Consider the following 18,802-nt stretch of genomic DNA (forward strand, 5'->3'; position numbering starts at 1 on the left):
CCCTGATACCTCCTCCTCCTCCTGCATCTCATTCTCAGGGTCTCCAGCTCCTTGCCACATTTGCGGATATCATGCTCTATATGCCAACCGTTCTGATTTGGTCCCCTCCACGGGGTCTAGTCCACATAATACAGCGCTGAAAAACATTACCATCACAATCATGCAAAACATATACAAGCTGTGACATACAATTGCAGAACACACATTGAATGTGGCTTTACTATTCATATGTGGCTGGAATACAAATTCTTTTTCTGGGAGTGGGAAGTGGAAAGGAGCAGACTCCTCACGCCCACTCTGCATATTCCTGTTTTGCTTCTGATTTGGTGCAAATTAATGAATATTAAATTGGTTCCAGTCACTCAGGAAATTTTTATTCAAAAATGATAAAACCAGATGAAGTGAAAAATATAATTTTGTGTTTGCTTACCTGGAACACCGTGGTGAGTGGGTTTCCTATTCAGCTGGGTGACTTTTTGGTACATTTTGCAGGTTTTTTTGGTTTTGTTTTGGTTCTGGCAAACAAGTAGTCTTCAGTGTTTTTACAGCAGTGGCTATTACAGAAACTATGTCTCTTGCACTTCTTATCTTGGAGGGTGGACAAAATAAACTGAAAATAATACTACAATGAACAGTAAATGATGAATGGCTTACAGTACAAAAAACAGTGTAAAAAGGAAGACAAGTTTAAATATTGTTGTGTATGAAAGGGATGAAAATAATACAAGGATGAGAATAAGTAAAATGATAGGCTGGAACATCTGGGAAAGTAAATACAAAGAGAACAGTCAATTAATGGAATAGCAAGTCCAAAATTTCAACAAAATAAATAGTGAATCAGAGTATGCTTGTGGAGGGACCGAGTGCCCATCTCCCATTGACTTCAGTAGGAGTTCTGCATGGTCAAGCCCTGAAATGTTCAATTTAACTATTGCTGTTATTTTTTTAGAGAAAATACTAATTAGTTTGCTTTAAATTTGCAGAAGCCCATGCAGTGCTCTGCCTTTAAGCTAATGGGAGCTCCACAAGCTCAGAGCTATTGCTAGATCAGAACGTGAGCATGCTAAATGCCTTTTCTGTTTGTTTTCATGCAATACGTGAATAGTAATTGATTAGCTTTAAACTCACTGCGTCTGTGACTTTCTGATACAAGGAAACAAAAGACTAATTAGTCAGCATAGGAATAAGAAATAATAGCTTTCAGCTTCACCTGGCAACTACTTTGACTGTAAACTAGCAGGACAGCACAAAGTAAATTAGCACAGCAAGAGACTTATTAAAACATTGGATAATACCATGAGCAATAACAAGATTTGCCAACTATAGGATTGCATGATAAGATAAGGGTAAGTAATTTTCATTTTTCATGGCAAAAGATCTTGAGTGAGCAAGGAATTTGCTCCCCAAAACCTCTCTGGAACAATTCTGCATAAAAATGAACTACAAACAAGATGCTAGTCACTGCTGCATGTAAGCAGTGACCCATAGGCCTTCAGCAAGATACAATCAGTTACAGCAGTTCTAATGTTCACACTACAGTGCGGCTCTGTGACTCTGTAAAGTAGATTTGCATGGTATATTTTTCTCTGTGGTTTGTCATATTCTCTATAATTTTGGAAATTTAATGTTTCCTCCTTTTTAAAATTAATAAGATTTTCTTTTTATTCATTTAACAGCAATGCAACCACTAAGAAAATAACGTCATTTATGTGCCAAAAATGCTGTCTGCACTGCCTTTACTGGCAATGAAGGCACAACTCTGGCAAATGCAGTTGCAAAGCCAGAAAGGAGTAAAATCTTCCACCTCCTACAGCATAGTTCTTTTAATTTCCAGGAGACCAGATTATTCACTGTTCACAAACAGCCCCATTGGTAGAACAAGTTTTCATATGGCCAATTTAAAATAATTTAAGAAATAGAGATTTTTGTCCACTGTCTAGAATAAAAAATTTTAATGTACCATACATCAAATTTGAGGCTTAAGTCATTTGGCAGAGCCTTTTTACCTGTAGGCTGTAATAAGTAAAAGTCTACCTGACTCACTGACAAAGGTTCATCTGCACTTCGATCGTCCGAAGACTTTGGAACTTCGAGTCTGTCAATGAAAGCCTGGAGCTCTTTCCTGAAGGCCTTCATCTGTGCGTTGATCCGGTACAGAAGCTCATGCTCGCGTATTCTGCTGCCATCGTCTTCCTCATCCATCAGTCCAAAGAGGTCCCCATTAGCTACATAAATTCTCGCCTCTGTTATGATGGTGCTTGTGTCAGAAATTAAGCGATCTATTGTCTTGCCCAGCCGCTCAGCTTCAGAGCGAATGTCCTTCATCTGCTGCCTGTCAGTGAAGCTTTTCTGCCACCCGGATGGTGTCGGATAGAAAGACCTCGTGGGTGTCAGGCACCTGATGTTGCGTACCTCTTCGGAGTCGCTTTCCCCACCGATGGGGCCTTCCCTTTTGCGGTGAGGGGGGCGGGAGTCATCATCGCTCTCTTTTTTTCCTGCATCACTTTCTGCATCACTGTCTCTGGGACTGCCACGGATCCCAAGATGAGAGGCCAAGTCATAGCGTTGCATGTTGGACATTAAGACTCTGTTCTCATACTGGAGTTGCATGACTTTGCCACTCAGTTCGTTGATCTGCATGCGTGCAGCTTTTAGCTCCTCCTGTAATGCTTCTGTCTTGGCATTATCATGGTGCCTAGAGCTCTCATGGGCCCCAGACTTGTACTTGTATTTGTTCAGCTCAGCTGTTATGCGCTTGTTTTGTTCTTCCAAATCAGCTAAATTTCTCCTCAGCAATTCTGTTTCATCTTCTACTAGCTGCAAATGCTGTCGTAATTCTGACAGGGATTCACTCTGCTCTCCCATGAGTGGGTTAGTGGTCCCTGAGAAATCGTCTCCTCTTAAATCATCAAGTTCTGCTTTCAGTCCTCTATTTTCTACTTCTAGTTCCACTATTTTCCTCCCAAGAATGTTAGCTTCCTCCTCCACAAGTCTCAATCGAAGCTTGAGTTCAGCTTCTCTTGTGGTAGGTGGCCCACCTGCTTCACCTTTTGGCAAGGGACTATCCAAATCCCCATAAAACGACCTATATTTTTGCAGCTCATGTTCAAATCTGTCTTTCTCTTTATCAATCTTAGCCATTTTCTTCCTCATCAAGGCTGCCTCTTCTTTGACAAACTGTAGCTGGCATTTCAGGTCTTCATTGTCCTCCTTAGAAAAAAAGAAAAAGAAGTATTTGAAGAAACTTGATGTAAAACAAGAGACCTCCAGTGGATGGTCTTAAACTACAAGATTAACAACCACAGGTACATAGCTTTAGATACTAAGAGATTTTCCTGCAATCTTTTTTTCACTGATCAATAAATTGAAGAGAGAGAAATAAATACTTAAATTTAAAAGAGGGGAAAAGACTATTTTACTTGCGACTAACGTTTGCACAGTCCCCAGAAAATACATGGTGGGGGTGGGGCTTGTAAAAAATCCTTATATTTTCTAGGCTTGCAACACTGTGATAGACTTTACAGTGTTAAAAAATCCTGAAGTCAGCACACAAAGGGCCTATAATCTTGTTTCACTGGTGCTCCCATTTACTTATTTTGCCTAAAACATAGAGTACATGAATGCTGGTGGGTTCTGTTGTAGCGGTTTGTTTAGGTGGTCCTTGACATTGTGTTGCCCAGCTACAGATCTGGGGTAAGAGCTCTCCCTTTTGCAGCATATAGGAAAACAAATGGCAAAGCAAACAAGCAAGCAAAGTGTAAATCCACAAACCATGTTCATCATATCCATAGTGTCCCTGAAGCTTCCACATGGGAATCTGGGGTACAGTTATTCCAACATACCTCTGTTGGTGTCTGCTGTGACTTTTTTTCTGATTTTGGTAGGTCTTTGCTCCCTCTTCTTTTCAATGATTGCTGCAACAACAAAATGAGATGCGCTGAATGTTTCATGAAAGAGGTATACAATTCAGTCACTCTTTTAAAACACAGCAAGTCAAATGCAACTATAAAGGAATTAATTTCTTGTAATCTTTGAGATACCAAATACAGAGGGGAGACACAGCTGCCCAAAAATGACACAGCAATGTTATACAAGTATTGGTTTAATAAGTCTGTTACCTTTTTATTCAACACTTTTTAAGAGTAGTGCATAATGAATGTTTAACACATGCAAGAGGTAAAAAAGCAGGTATCTCAAGTGGCAACTTACAGATGGGAAAGCAGAGGTAAGCAGTGAAACCCAGCTTGCCCATTTGATATTAATCCTAATGGGCCCAAGGCACTTAAAGATGTGTCTAGCCAGACATGTAGCCTTCACCTTTGTGGTAGGCAAGCTACATGAAGCAGTGTCACTGAGATCCCGTCAGATGACTTGAGTGTATACCTGCAAGCACACCTTTCTCTGTGTCCCACCCACAGGCTTCGAGCTTGCAGTGTATTGCCATCACAGCTCTGTAGGTGTACGCTGCAGGCAAACTGTGCAGACAAACTCACACATAGATCTGGTCGCTAGGTCTGTCCTGTTTTCAGAACATATTCAAGTAAATACATTTTAAAACTGCTTAGACTACAAAGTCCTAGTGAGAAATAAAGCATATTAGCTTAAGAACAGCACCACACAAACACATCTACGCACAACCATATGAGCAAGCTTCTTTGGTGTCTTCTCATCTGCTATGTAGCCAGAGTAGAAAAGAAACTCCTGCTTTTAGAGCAGGATGCACTGGGATTGAAGTCTACTAGCATATCCAGCAAAAATCTCATAATTGCTGACAGTAGAAATTTCATTAGTGGGCAAGCGGTAGCAGTGGAAATCAACTGCAACCATCCCACTGTCAACACTCAATACAGATCATCAAGAAAACAGCAGGAGAGAGGAAAGCGAGTGAAAGAATATATTAGTACATAACATCCCACTTGCACCTGTTCCCAGGTTTTATCTTCCCCAGGTAAAATGTAGGCCCTGAGGCAGGGCAGTGATACAACCAAGACCATCTCCCTCTGAGATTATTCTCTGGTAGAAGGATCCTTTGTGCTGCTGAGAAACGTGCATTTCCCTGCACTAGCCAGGGAAGAATACAGCTAAATCTAAAAGCCATCCAGTTCCACACAGTGGGAATTAAAATATGTTCATAGTCCTCAAGGAACAGAGTACAGTGGGCAAGTATGCTGTACATAACAATTCTGTGCGCTATTCACCTGCTGGTACCAATTGTTCTCTTTCTTCTGCAGATCATGCCCGTAACAAATACTAAGCTTGTGGACTGATCGCACTCAAACGCCATAGAAATGACTCGCATATAAATATGAGCAACCACAAGAGATGATTTCTCATGAGGGTTTTTGCTCAAATTTACTATAGAGTTATGCAAGAATTAAGAAAAACTACCTCAGATTCAGAATCAGAACTAAAATTCACAGATGGGTCCACTGAGAACCAGAATTAAAATTTTTATGCCTCTCGCAGAAACTTTGAATGCTCTCAGTAGACAAAACAATAAAACCAATCAAAGATCATTAGCTGTGATAGCTGGATAGCTGTGAATCACAGGCTTCTAAAGGAATTCAGAAAGGACCTAAGAATTAGTTAATTTAACTCACTTTTCCCTTTAAATATAAAGCCAACAACTTTGGAATCCAGTCTGCAAACACAATTATTTTTTCCAGGGTCACCCATCAGTTATCGAATTGCAGAAATGGTATATACATGTGGAGGGGTTTTTGTTGTTTTTCTTTTTGAATTGGCAAATTTATAAAGCATTAAACTTTCAGAGGAGCAGCTTCCCCCTCTGTATTACCATTAATTATACCGCTATATATTTTCACTTTGAAAAAATCCTTTTCAAATCAGTTAGCACTGCAAACTTCTCCTTGCACCAGATTCTTGCTGATACCACCCACGGATAAAATAACTAAGGGATAGTTAAACTATATTTCTGCTTGATTACCTAAATGCCTGCTATTCACCCTGCCGAGCTCAGCATCTCTCCATATATAATGAAGTTCTGAAATGCTGAGCTGCAACTTCTTGTGCACCCTGCAACTTCTCAGAAGATGAGTTATATGAAAAAGTTTCCAGTGACAAAAAGAAAATAGAAACTACAGAGAGCAAAAAGTATTTTTCTAGGTTTGACATAAAATGCAAAATCTGTTTTTCTCCTTTCTCACTATCTCTTTTGGTAGTCAGGATAGCAACATTTTAATTACAACAATAGTTGTAAGGTAATGACTAGGCACTACTTTCCCTTCTGCTCTGCTTGAATTACAACAAACCATCCACAGAGCTTGTATTATTCACCAATGAAATGATGGTGTTTAGCAACAAAACTTTATAGCAGAAAGCAACAAAGAACATGGACAATTCAATTAGCAGGATGATTTGGGTAAGTGGATTAGGCCCAGCTGGAATCGGTATGATCTCTCTTCTTATGAAAAACACCATGAGACAATTTCTGATCACAAGAGGTTAAGATCTCACTTGCACATCTCAGCTAACAGATGACATCTGCAAAATCATAGCATGTTAGGGCACTGAGGCAATAATACTGAACAAAGAATGTCACATATCAAGCAGTATATCCTGCCATAAATAATACATTTTTGAGAGTTTTTTCAGAGGTACGTTTCAGAATTTACAGTGGCTACTCTTTTCTCTCAAGCCTTGTACTAGTCTACTCTTCCAATCCAGCTTTCAACATTAAACATTTTATTGCTGCTAATGAAAACAAATTCATCAAAGCAAAATGGAAAGAGGAAAAATAAGTTCAAATAAACATGTGGCAAAAACAAAAATAGCAACCCAGACTCCTGCAAGTGAATCTTCATATTATCCTTGCGACTGGAGACTGTTAAAACTGTCTGCATGTTGCTTGTTTTGACATACTAACAAATGTTAGACAGGGCGAGTGATTCAGCCACCTTCATGTACAAAATATGTTTGTTCAAAAACCTTTGTGTTAGATCACCTTTTAATATAATTCACCACTCGTTGATCCTTTTCCCATGCCACAGTGTACCACAAAGCAGACTGTAGTGCCACTAAAAGCCACCTCTGCTGTTGTCTCAATTGTAGCAAAAAAATCTGCCTGTCATATTCTAGAATTGGTTTTGAGAGTTTGTTGTGAAGGATAATTTGGGAGCTCAGACAATTTTTCTTCAATATAATTTTAAAAACCATATATGGATCACTCTAATGGTTATGAGTTAAAAAAAGACAAAGGTAAAGTCAGAAACATACAACTGCTTTTGCACTCTCTGATCAGTAATGCTTACCACAGTATTACAGTTTTAATAACCTTGAACCGAGTTACCCATCTGCAGGAGAAAAGAAGCAAAAAATACATATAATACTGTTTCTGCAATGAGGAGTTTGCTAAACTGCTCAAGTACTAATGAAATATTTCAACAGCACTGGGGATAATAAGACCAGCAACTGGGGCATATATCATTATATTGTATAATCTCTGCTTAACTCTGAAAGACTAGGAGGTAAAACTGGGTTTGACCTGACTATTCTAGCATTCACTGTAGCCAGCACACATGGGGCTGCATGTGTGTTCTGGCAATGCTGAGAAGTTTCCACAGTCTAGATAAGACCACAGATAATGTTCGTATCGTACGCACACTGGATGACATGCAATGGGCAATTCTGTTGCGATGTTCAGCAGCATCAATTCTCCAGTGACCTTCGATGGAGTTTATCCAATGTCTTGCTGGAGATGCTAAGCACTTCTCAAGACCAGATGGTGTAATCCTTCTCTTGCCAGCCCTAAAATACAAGCCAAATGTGCAGTCCTAACATCACCTGTGATGCTCAGTGCTTCTCAGGCATAAAAAGACCTGAAATCTTCTTTGAGAATAACACAATGCAGAAGTAATAGCATCACACTCCACTGAGCAGGAAAGCTGTAAAATGAACTCAGATTCTCACTGCCTGATCCAAAGCTACAGTAACTCTCTCAGCAATTAATAAAGAAGCCCTAAGCAAAACATACCAAGATTTTTAAAGACACTTAGGTTTATTTCAAGCCTGATCTGGGGTATATGATCTAAAAATCAATATAGGCAACCACAGGAGGAATTCCTGACATGTAGAGGGATTTATGGGTGCACAGAGCCCCCGTAACAGCCTTTTCCCCTCCTCACAGAGCAGGCTAAGGCAAAGGGTATGCAGCTTCATGAACCTCCACAGCTGCAACTGAACCTTCTCATCTACACACAACTGTTCTGTTTGCAGTTACGGTTAGCTGCCTCCCAACTGCTGACAGGTCTGCAGAGCTTTGAAAATCAGAGCAAACCTAACACCATCTTCACAGTCCTGAAAAGCTGCTGAACATTGAACAACTTTTGGGCCGCACAAACTTGCCTCTATCTGGCACAGAGTGACTGTGAGCAGGGAAATGGAAATTTGCCCTAAGACTCTCTCTGCATTTTCCCTTCAGTCAATATGGTCGATTAGCTCGTGGAGCTGGATCAAAACAGATGCAAGACAGACTTTTTAGTTTACTGACACTGACTCTAATTCAATGTATTAGAATATGTAGTAAAAACTAAATGGACACTATCCGTGTCGGCAAATCAAAAATGCCCGTTCTCCTCAAAGAAATCCTTGTGTTTAAAATGTCTCCCTTATTCTGCAGCTCTATCAGTGCAATTTGCCAGCAACCAACTCAAGACACTGGCTTTGTCTGTCATTGGCACAAGTGCATAGAATGATACAACGCTTCACTCCTTCCACCCCATTTGAGGGCAGGAGGAGTCCTGAGTATTTCAGTATTGCTTGCAAAATTAAGGCAGGAAAGAAAAAGCAGGGATAAGTGAAATGCAAAGCAGCACAGCACCCCTGCCCATGAAGCATATCCCTGAGCATATCCCTACTAGCTCTAGCAGTGCTCTCTTCATATTAAAAATGGTGTGTTTGAAAACACTGCTGAGGAACGATACAAAATTAAAGCAATCTGTAGTCTTTTGAATGTCTTCATATTGCAGAAGAGAAAAAGAGGACCTGCCCTCCAATATTTGTATTATTTCATTTGCATTTATTTAGGAGTTGTTTCAGTTATCATTTCCAGATCCTTTGCCATAATTCATTTGCTGATTACATTAGGAAAAAAATAAAAGGAGAGAAAAGATACATGACATTTGCACTTTATCTAGAGAAACCCTTTGTGTTTTGAACTGAAACCACATTGCTAGAGCAAATAATGATAAGTCTGTGGTATAGCCAGGTAAAAGCATTCCTTGCAATGCATTAAGTAAGTGAAGCAACACATTTATGCTTCCATTACATTTGCTTTCTTCTTTTTCTTGTTTGAAAAAAACTCCTGAACAGAAGATGAAAGCTGCCTTTTCAAAGCTCTCCGTATGACCTGGTCAAATAGCCAGCCAAACTGTGGCACTTTGCTTTCTCTGACTGCACATTCCCTCATCCACCAGGATATCATAAAACAGTGGAAGCAACTTCTCTGAAGAGGAAGAGGTCTCCTGCCATTTGAACCTTTCAAAAGATGGAAGAGCTGAACATGCTTAGTTCCTCAGCACTATCCAACTAGGCCTTCATTACGGACACAGCGATCCCAGTCAGCTTACATTCGGCTCCCTAATCCTGAAATGCAAAAGCAAATCTCAGAACAACATGAATATCTTGGAGTGAAAGTGCAGGAATAAGGTACTTTGTTGCATAGTGATGCTAGTTAAATCTATTTTCTAGGGCTTCCTAAGTTGCTGTTTATTTGTCAGCTCAGCTATTTGACTTTTTTGGGAGAAGAGAGTCAATCTTTTTGCCAGGGTTTGCACAATGCCTAGTACAATGCACTGTCCCAGCCTTTATCTGGGACTGCCAGTATGACAGACGTATGTCAACATAGTTCAAAACACCACCACGTAACAATAGCAATAATCACAGTCACAGAAATGGATATGGCATTTATGAATTAAATACGTATGGATTTTGCCAAATCTAAAAATAGTTTTATTTCTCACACCTATTATCACATGTAGAGCTTTTCAGTCTTCTTAGAAGAATATCTCAGAAGAGATTCCAAAGAAATTTTCATGAGAAAGAGAAAGTGCAAGCAACCAGATTAAGTTCATTGCCTCGGTTACAAAAATGCACGTATATAAACCAAAGCGTAGTTACCATATCGCAACAAAAAAGGTTAGTCTGAAACTGAAAAGTAATGAGAAGGAAAATAAGAACGATTCTGCACACAATGTGCACCTTTACACTGCTTGCTGGAAATGTATACAGAAGCCAGGTCTGCAAAGTTATGGGCTGATCGCACAAATGCATTTGCATTCAAGTTCATTTAATATCGAAGAGTTGTATTAAATGCACAGGCAGCTCTTACAGACCCTCACCTGGATTCACAGGGTAGGGCGGCATCAAGAACATGCACATCTGTGTAGGTTTGTAGGCACAAAGCAGAGAAAGGAGCTTTGCAGCTTGGCGTATGAGACTGTGCACCTCAGACAACACCTCCAGTTACAGGGACGTCTCACCAAAAAAATCAGATTTTAGAGTTCATTTGAGAGGATGTAAAAATTTGAGATGAATTAAGGTAGGAAAAATTCTGAAATCTGCACTTGGTTTAGAAGCCTGAGTAGCGAGCAGATTTTCTGTTAACGGGAGAAACAAATCCATCTCTTACATGTCAGCAATCACCACTCCGTCCTCTGACAAGGAGGGGTCTTCTTTTTCTCTTCACCTCATTTTTTTGTCTGATTTTACTTGGGAAAATTCTATTATAAAGCTAGCAGTTTGTAAATTGGCTGAAAACTATTTTCCACAATACAACATATGGGGAAGTTTCAAAGGTGTCTGGGAACTTAGGTTATTGAAAACAGAGGATTAGAGTCTGCAGTGCTCTGAAGTTATACCAGTGTGATCTTGCCTTAAATCTAAGTTTTAAGCTAAGTTTTGTTGAGCAGCTCATGTAAAGATAGCACTCTGGAAAAGTAAAGCACAGTTTGGGCATCCCCACACGCACCTTTCTCACTCTGTCTGGTACCAGTCTGCTCTCCCATAAGCCTGCACCCAGAGCTTTTCCTGGTATTTCTACCATGCAAAGATGGAGATGAGGGAAGGAGAACATTGCAGCGCCGGCTGGAGCAGAGTGTCCAGCAGCTGCACTGACTACAGAAGTGCTCAGAAGAACTGTGACTGACCCCTATGCCTTGTTCTCCTAAATAATGACTCTTCCTCCTAAAGAAAACTTGCTCGGCTTCTAACGTGAAATGCTTATTCCCAGCAAAGGAATGGGGCTGTGACTCTTAGGCTGTCTTTAAAACCTTCATGTAGAGGTAGGTTGAGACCATTACTTAAAGGTTTCCTTTGCTAGGAATGTGAAAAATCTCATTCTGAAATGAAGTTTGACAGCCTTCAGCTCGTTATAGATATTTGATCACTGGGATGCATTTTTAACTAGCTATCATGAACAAACAGCCGACTCTTCAGCATTTATCATAAATGTCACTGAGCCAGCAGATAGATCACCTGCAGATTAATGCCACAGCAGTCCTAACAGGGTCACACAAGAATCAATTCTTGGTCCTACACTAATTAACATTTTTTGCCACTGCCTAGAATAAACATAAAATAATATTGGATAAAAACTGTCGATAGAGTAAAGGTTGGAGAAATGTTAGATACTGAAAAGGACAGTCACTGATATCAGCCCTAAGATGGCTACATGATATCAACCCTAAGCATGCAGATTAAAAAAAAAACCAAACAAAAAAACCAACCCAAAACCAAAAAACCCAACCAAAAAAACCCCAACAAAACCCCAAACAAAACACCACAGCATTGATGCTGGACTCTTGAATTTAGCGTGGTAGTAAGAATATACATTGCTTGGCTGGCAACCAGCTTTCAGCAAATTCAGATGAGAAGGGAGGTGCAAATTTTAGCTGTTACTGGGACAGTTCAGGAAGAGTTGTGGTAGACTGTTCTCAGCTGTCAATTTTTAACACAGACCAGCACCCTTTTCTGAAAAGTAGGCATCAATTTAAATAAAATTCCTGGGGTTATTTTATGACCCATGTTATTCAGGAGGCCAGACTAGTTGATCATGTTATACAGTTCTGTCTTCATATTTTCTGAATGCATGAAACCTGACCAAAGTTTGGGAACTAAGCAACAATACTCCTAGAAGCACACCACAAGGAAAATGAAACTTTGAGTGTATCTATGTCTGTGTATTATCAAGGCAATGTTCCAGTTCAAAATTCTTTCTGGGGCACTGTAACTGGTGCTTCTAATTAATCATTTAATCAAAGATCTAAACTGCTAGCATCTGTAAAAATTAAAATAATTCAGCCAAGCCTGTAATATAAAACACCCCTGGTAATTAGGCCAGTTGGATGTCATCATCAGTCATGCTTTACAGGGAGGTAGAAGCCTCTTATTACACACAACACTGATGGAAACAGATGCATGGCAAATACCTTCTAAGTGCAAGTACTCATCTGTGACCTAAGCAAAGAGCTTGGTTATTTTCCTAACCTGGATTCATTGCTGAGATAGCCAAAGTCAATTAACACAATCATACAACTAGGATCAGACAAAGCAAAATAGAATTGATATCCACAGGTCTCATTCTACACATCTCAATATATGCTGTTGTTAATACTAGCAATGGGGGAAAAAAATCACATAATACATCAAAACATCTCAGCAGAAACAAACACTTCAGAAAAATACACTTGCACATCTAAAAGGTTAATCCACTGCCCTTTGCTTCAAAATAAGAAATGCTGTGCTTGGAACTCTTAACTATGGAGTCTTATAAAATCCTGAATCTGCTAAAATGCCAGGGAGTTGCATTGCTTGATATTATGAACACTGCAGTGAGTGAAAAATAAACCTCTAGGTTGTAGTGAGCAACCACCAAAAGCCTGGTGTTCTTGTTCCTGGCTAGTATTGATTCCACACAAAATGAGAAATTATATTCTGCTTGTTATTAACAAGTACAGACCACAGAGCTGAGAAAAAACACAGACCAGCTGAGGCTGAAAGGGACCTCTGGAGATCTAGTCCAGTTCCCCTGCCCAGAGCAGAGGCAACTAAAGCAGGCTTCTCAGCCATGTCCTGTGGGGTCTTGAGTATCTCCAAGGATGGAGGCAAGGTGTTCAGCGTTTGACCACCTTTACAAAAAAGTTTGTTCTTGTCCTGTCACTGGACACCACTGAAAATAGTTTGACTCCTTCTTCTTTACACTCTCCTATCAGGTATTTATACACATCAATAAGATTCACCCCACACACATGCTTCCCCCTCTTCTCCTGTCAGGGCCCAGAGGGCACCCACAGGCCTTAGTGGTCCTGACCAGCCTCTCCTGGGGCCAGCCCACACAACCTGCCATGGGCCCAGGAGCCCCATTTCAGCTCAGCCCAGGGGGCTTTGGGTCCTGCTTGTGAGCTATGTGAGAGGAGAACCAATCTCCATCGCAGTTCTTCCTGTGCCCAGCCATGGAACCTGTTGATCCACCTGTGGATTGGCTTCCCGGCTTCACCTCAGACCTGCCTCATCACCATGAACCTGCCCAGTAAACCTGGACTCTTGTTTGAACCTGGCTGTGATCTCTGGGTCTGCCCTGCTCTCGCCACTGGGGTACTGTGGGACTGGGCCTTGGCTGGCAACACCCCTGCCCCGCTGGCTGTGTTATCCTCCCAAACTTCCCATCCCACAGGGGCCAGCCAGGCCTTGCTGCTCCCCAACATCTCCTGGCTCAACAGTCCCAGCTCTCTCAGCCCCTCCTCATTTGACACATGCTCCAATCCCTTAATTGTCTCCACAGTCCTTGCTCTCGTATGTCCATGTCTCTCTTGTACGCACTCCAGGTGTGGCGTCACCAGTGCTGAGCAGAGGGGAAGGATCACCTCCCTTGACCTGCTGGCCTCATCCAGGTCAGTAATGAGAATGTTAAACACAACTGGCCAAGTGTTGACCCCTGAGGTACTGCTGAATTGGGTCCTGGCTGGTGGGGCCCCTGTCCTATGGTCCTTCACTTTGAGGGTGACAGAGCACTGGAACAGGCTGCCCAGAGAGGTTGTGGAGTCTCCTGCTCTGGAGATATTCAAAACCTGCCTGGACACAATCCTGTGCAACCTGCTTTAGGTGATCCTGCTCTAGCAGGGGGGTTGGACCAGACGATCTCCAGAGGTCCCTTCCAGCCCCTACCATTCTCTGATTCTGTGTTATTGTGCTTGGCTCCTAGTCCCTCAGAGCAGCTGGCCCTTACTGTTTCCTGACATATATACTGCTAGTCATCAGCCTCCAGATGGACTTTGTGCTGCTCATCACTACTGTTTGATTGAGCATGGTAGTTCATCAGCCAGTTTTCAGTCAACCTCACTGTCCAGTTATTTAGCTCATACTTCATCAGCTTGTCTAGGAGAATGTTATGAAAGCGGTTCCCTGCACCATTCACCAGTGTGCACACATTTTCCCTCATCTTCATTTTGCTGCTGATAAACCTGTAGCAGCTCTTCTTGTTGCCCTTTAACGTCCCTCACGAGATTCAGATCCAGGTAGGGTTTGGCTTTTGGTTTCTCCCTCACGAGGTAATTTATTTTATTTTTAAGTGCACTAGAGACAAACACAACATTATCAAGCTTTTGCAACAAAACATTAAGTTGGGCTGCCTCTTTCTTATGGGGGAAAAAAAAAAAGATGGCTTAGACAACAACTTTGGAAGAAAAGCACCAAGATATACAGCCAAATCAAAAGCCCAGGCTATCACATTACATCTTCTGCATCCTACTACGTGCCATTAGGATACTAGTTATCAAACAGTATCATCTTTCCTTCAGGAACTACTTACTAATCATGCATAATAGCACATAAAGAACCTATACTTGCTTCAATTGACTTTTCTGATTCTGTAAGTACTGGGTACCTTATGCTGGCCACCTAGGTTCTCAGAACCATCATTCTGAAAAAGTAATGAGTAATATATTGAATAGTAAATATAGCAATTTCTATTATAGTTTTGTTGCATATGGCTCTGTTGTCTATGTTCCCATTTGAAGTCTTGCCAGTGTCTTTCACCTGTTTTTATACTGGAAACCGCACTGAGGTTACTCCCTGTGGGCCCATGACATGCTTCATAACAGCCATCTGTACTATGACATGACAAGATTCTCCTTCCTCATACTGGCAGCTGAGTTCAGCCAAAACACAGGTCAGCACTTACCTCTATGGTGCTACTTTCTGCTTACTCTCCTAAAGCCAGGACAAACTACCTCAGGCTGTGAGGCTCTGCCAAAGAGCCATCAGGAACACAGGCATCTGAAAGATGCACTGGTAAATTCTATATGCAGAATAACTAGTAAATCTACCAGGCTACAGAGTGCCCTGGGTCTTTTTGACTGTAGACTTGCTAGCAGCACCAGAGAGTGTAAATAGAGAAAATTGTTTCATGTGGGCTTGCTGAAGAGCTCAATTTAAGACTATGAGAAAGACAGCCCTGAAGCCAGCAGCAAGCACATGCACTAAAGAGAAACAAAGCTGTGGTAATTTTCCTTTCAATCTGAAACAAGCTCAGCTTTGACCTGTATCAGCACGTTGCAAATGCTCTGTTTTTCCAGGTGTTTCTTTGAAGGGACTGGTGCACCTCAGCAGTAGACTGAACACAGTGGTATAAGAGATGGAAATAATGTTTTACTATTATTCATCAAAGCCTCGGTGAGACTTCCATGAAGATTATGACATTTGGTGTATATTGATTTCATATGAACACATGTATCTAGAACTCTGGTTCAGCACTTAGAAAATGTCTCTGTTCTGTCTCCATAAAACCTTCCAGCTGATAGAAATTCGGCAAAGTCATCTGGATTTCCTCTAAATCTAGAGAATCCTGGCCTACCTCTGTACTTTTGTAGCAGTACGGATTCACAGAATCACAAATTCACAGATTCACAGAATGGTAGGAGTTGGAGATCGTCTAGTCCAACCCCCCTGCTAGAGCAGGATCACCCAGAGCAGGTTGCACAGGATCGCGTCCGGATGGGTTTTGAATATCTCCAGAGCAGGAGACTCCACAACCTCTCTGGGCAGCCTGTTCCAGTGCTCGATGACCCTCACAGTAAAGAACTTTTTCCTCATGTTCAGATGGAACTTCCTGCGTTCCAGTTTGCGCCTGTTGCCCCTTGTCCTGTTGCTGGGCACCACTGAAAAAAGTCTGGCCCCATCCTCTTGACACCCGCCCTTTAGATATTTATAAGCGTTGATAAGATCCCCTCTGTCTTCTCTCCTCCAGGCTAAACAAACCCAGCTCTCAGGCTTGCCTCATAAAAGAGATGCTCCAATCCCCTAATTTATTTGAGTAAATAAATACTGAAACTGGGAAGCGCAAAAATAAAAACTTGTCTTGTGTGATTGAGGACCATTACTGAGTCCTAAAAGCATTGTCTTTTCCAAGAAAATAAGTAAACTTCTCAGGCTTACAAACAGCACAGTGCCAACAAATGATTAGGATATGACTGAATATAAACCAGACAATACTGGATTTCCCAAACTTTCCTCCATTTGTTAATGTGGTATTGTACTTTGAGGATCTTATTGAAGTCAGTAGCAAGATCGCCTACTTCAGTAATGAGATATAAAAGGCCTTCTTTCTCCTTTAGATCTCAAGAAAGTCATACCCTAAAGTCTGTGGCAACAGAGATACATCTGTTCCAGCCTGCCCGACTGTGAGTTCATGCTCACAAACCATTTTCTCTGGTAACCAGTTACCATCCACCACTGAGCCACAGTTAGCGCAGCATCCATTACTCCCACAGACAATTGGGCATGCCAGTTGTGTCGGCTTTGTCACTGCTGGTGATTGCGCCTTGCCAGTAATTCTCAGCAGTAGGAATTCACGTGGCAGCAATGGACTGGACTTGCTGTTCTGAGTCTCATTTGCCATCTCATCTGGCTCCATACCAAGCCAGAGACCCCTTGCCTAGTTTTGATGCTAGTAAATGAAATGGTCAGGGACTGTTCTCAGGACCTCATGCCAACTGGCACTCCACAATTCGGTCTCCTTTCAGCTAAAGTGACAATACAGCTAAAGTTCCCTATAGCTTCCTTCCAAACAAGCGGGATCATATCCAAACTGTCAATCAGGAATAAGCTCTGACCCGGGCTAGACCCCAAATTGTGCCCAAGCACTGAAGCAGTGGTAGCTGATCCAGGCCAAAACCATCTGAGGTATGTGCTAACAATCACTTGTCAGCGTGTGGGCCCTTCCTTAGCCCGATTTACTTTATAAATATAGTTTTTGACTAATGGAAGCAATTCCGTGGCAAAGAACAACTTTGAGAAGAATGATCCAAGCAAAAAAAAAGGGTCTCAGGTGCTGACTTGAGACCATGCCCTTTCTCTAAAACATAGTTTCTATGTGTTTGGAAGTTGAGCTCTTATGCTGTGCCTCCGTTCTAGTTAGGTTTGTTTTTCTTTTTAAGATGGTCATTACCTTTTTTTTTTTTTTCTTTAAAATAGAGCTTACTGCAAAGAGACTCTGATTTTACCTGAAGACTGTATGTAGTATCAATAACAAGTTTGATGAGAACTTGCAAGTCTAAGGCTGCTGATATCCATCACAGAAAGGAAGGAAAACAAGGTAACATTCCGCCATGAAGAAGGAATTCCCACGCCCCCATCAAACCAGAGTAGCAGCATTATGTTTACAGATTCAAAAGAATTGATTAACCTTGACTTTATTTTGTGATGGCTACATTCTTTTCTGTTTTAAACATATTCCATATGCACTTTTTTTCACTACAGGTGCCACTCTTTCATTATTACTTCCCCATTAGCAAGCATTCCTGCCACTCCTTTTACACATCCTTGCAAATTTTAAGACAATTCCATAGGAATCCACAAAGCAGCACACCATCTTCAATGATTCTCTGGAAAAAGAAATCCCCTCAAGGCATCTTTACTCACAAAACCTCTTCACAATAAGATATTTATGGAGTTTTATTCTTTTGAAATCATTCATTATTTATTACGTATGTTTTGGAGCTATATTGTTATTGACCATTAGGCTATTTATTTTCGGGTTTGATAAACTACCTTGAAGCAAATGGCTCGTGAATTGCTGAGGGCTGATACATAATTAAAATGTAATTTTATGAGGTTTAAGTGTAAACTACTTCTCAAATGCACATAATTTCTTTTCCTGTTTATGGCATGATGTTTTCAGAGAATTACTGCAACAGATCTTGTAACAGAAATTAATTTCTTTCTCCATTATGATTCTTTTCCCATATTCAAAGAACTAAACTGAAGCAAATTCTGCTTGTCCTGCTCACTGTGAAATTGCAGTGTGCTCTGAGCAAAAATGTCAGTCACACCCTCACAGATGATGAATAGCATCCTTGTTGTATACTGTTTTTAAAGGAACAAAATATTTGGGCAAGATACCAAAGGTAACAGCATTTCACATAAGCAAGTCTGGGGGTTCTGCATCTGCAGGGATGTGGCGCTTGGAGAATCACCGAGACGTGCTTGGAGACAGAGGACTTTTTTGCTTTTTTCCTGTATAAACTCAGGCAGAGACTTGTTTCTTATATCTTTTTTAAAAAGCCTCCTCATTATCCTGTTGTTCTTTTCACCAAAGCAAATTGAATTTTCATGAGGCAACAAACTGAGATTCCAGATCACGGAAGCCCTCTGCTGAAAGGTACTTTTAGTAGAAGTGTTGCTGATAGACTTGGTATTTGGGTCCTCCAGAAGATCCAGGGAGGAACTGAGCATGTGAGATACTTATTAATTCCTCCCCTGCTGCCATCTGGTGCTAGGAGCAAGTAAA

General features: G+C 41.1%; 1 protein-coding gene across 6 annotated transcripts in view; it reads right to left on the bottom strand.

Annotated features, from left to right (window-relative positions):
- SOGA3 (SOGA family member 3) overlaps window positions 1-18,802 on the bottom strand; it is a 40,076-nt gene that overhangs the window by 6,665 nt on the left and 14,609 nt on the right. For 3 of the 6 annotated variants that reach the window (XM_054821438.1, XM_054821439.1, XM_054821437.1), the window contains 2 exons: window positions 3,843-3,914; window positions 1,654-3,210 (listed from right to left, as the gene is read on the bottom strand). In XM_054821438.1, coding sequence (XP_054677413.1) covers window positions 1,909-3,210; window positions 3,843-3,914 — 1,374 coding nt within the window. In that variant the 3' untranslated portion in view covers window positions 1,654-1,908. Of the gene's footprint in view, window position 1; window positions 137-430; window positions 762-1,653; window positions 3,211-3,842; window positions 3,915-18,802 lie in introns of those variants that run through there. The other 3 variants (XM_054821441.1, XM_054821442.1, XM_054821440.1) reach the window with 3 other exon arrangements.

Source organism: Grus americana, chromosome 3 (assembly GCF_028858705.1).
Source record: "Grus americana isolate bGruAme1 chromosome 3, bGruAme1.mat, whole genome shotgun sequence".
NCBI classification, from domain to species: Eukaryota; Metazoa; Chordata; class Aves; order Gruiformes; family Gruidae; genus Grus; species Grus americana.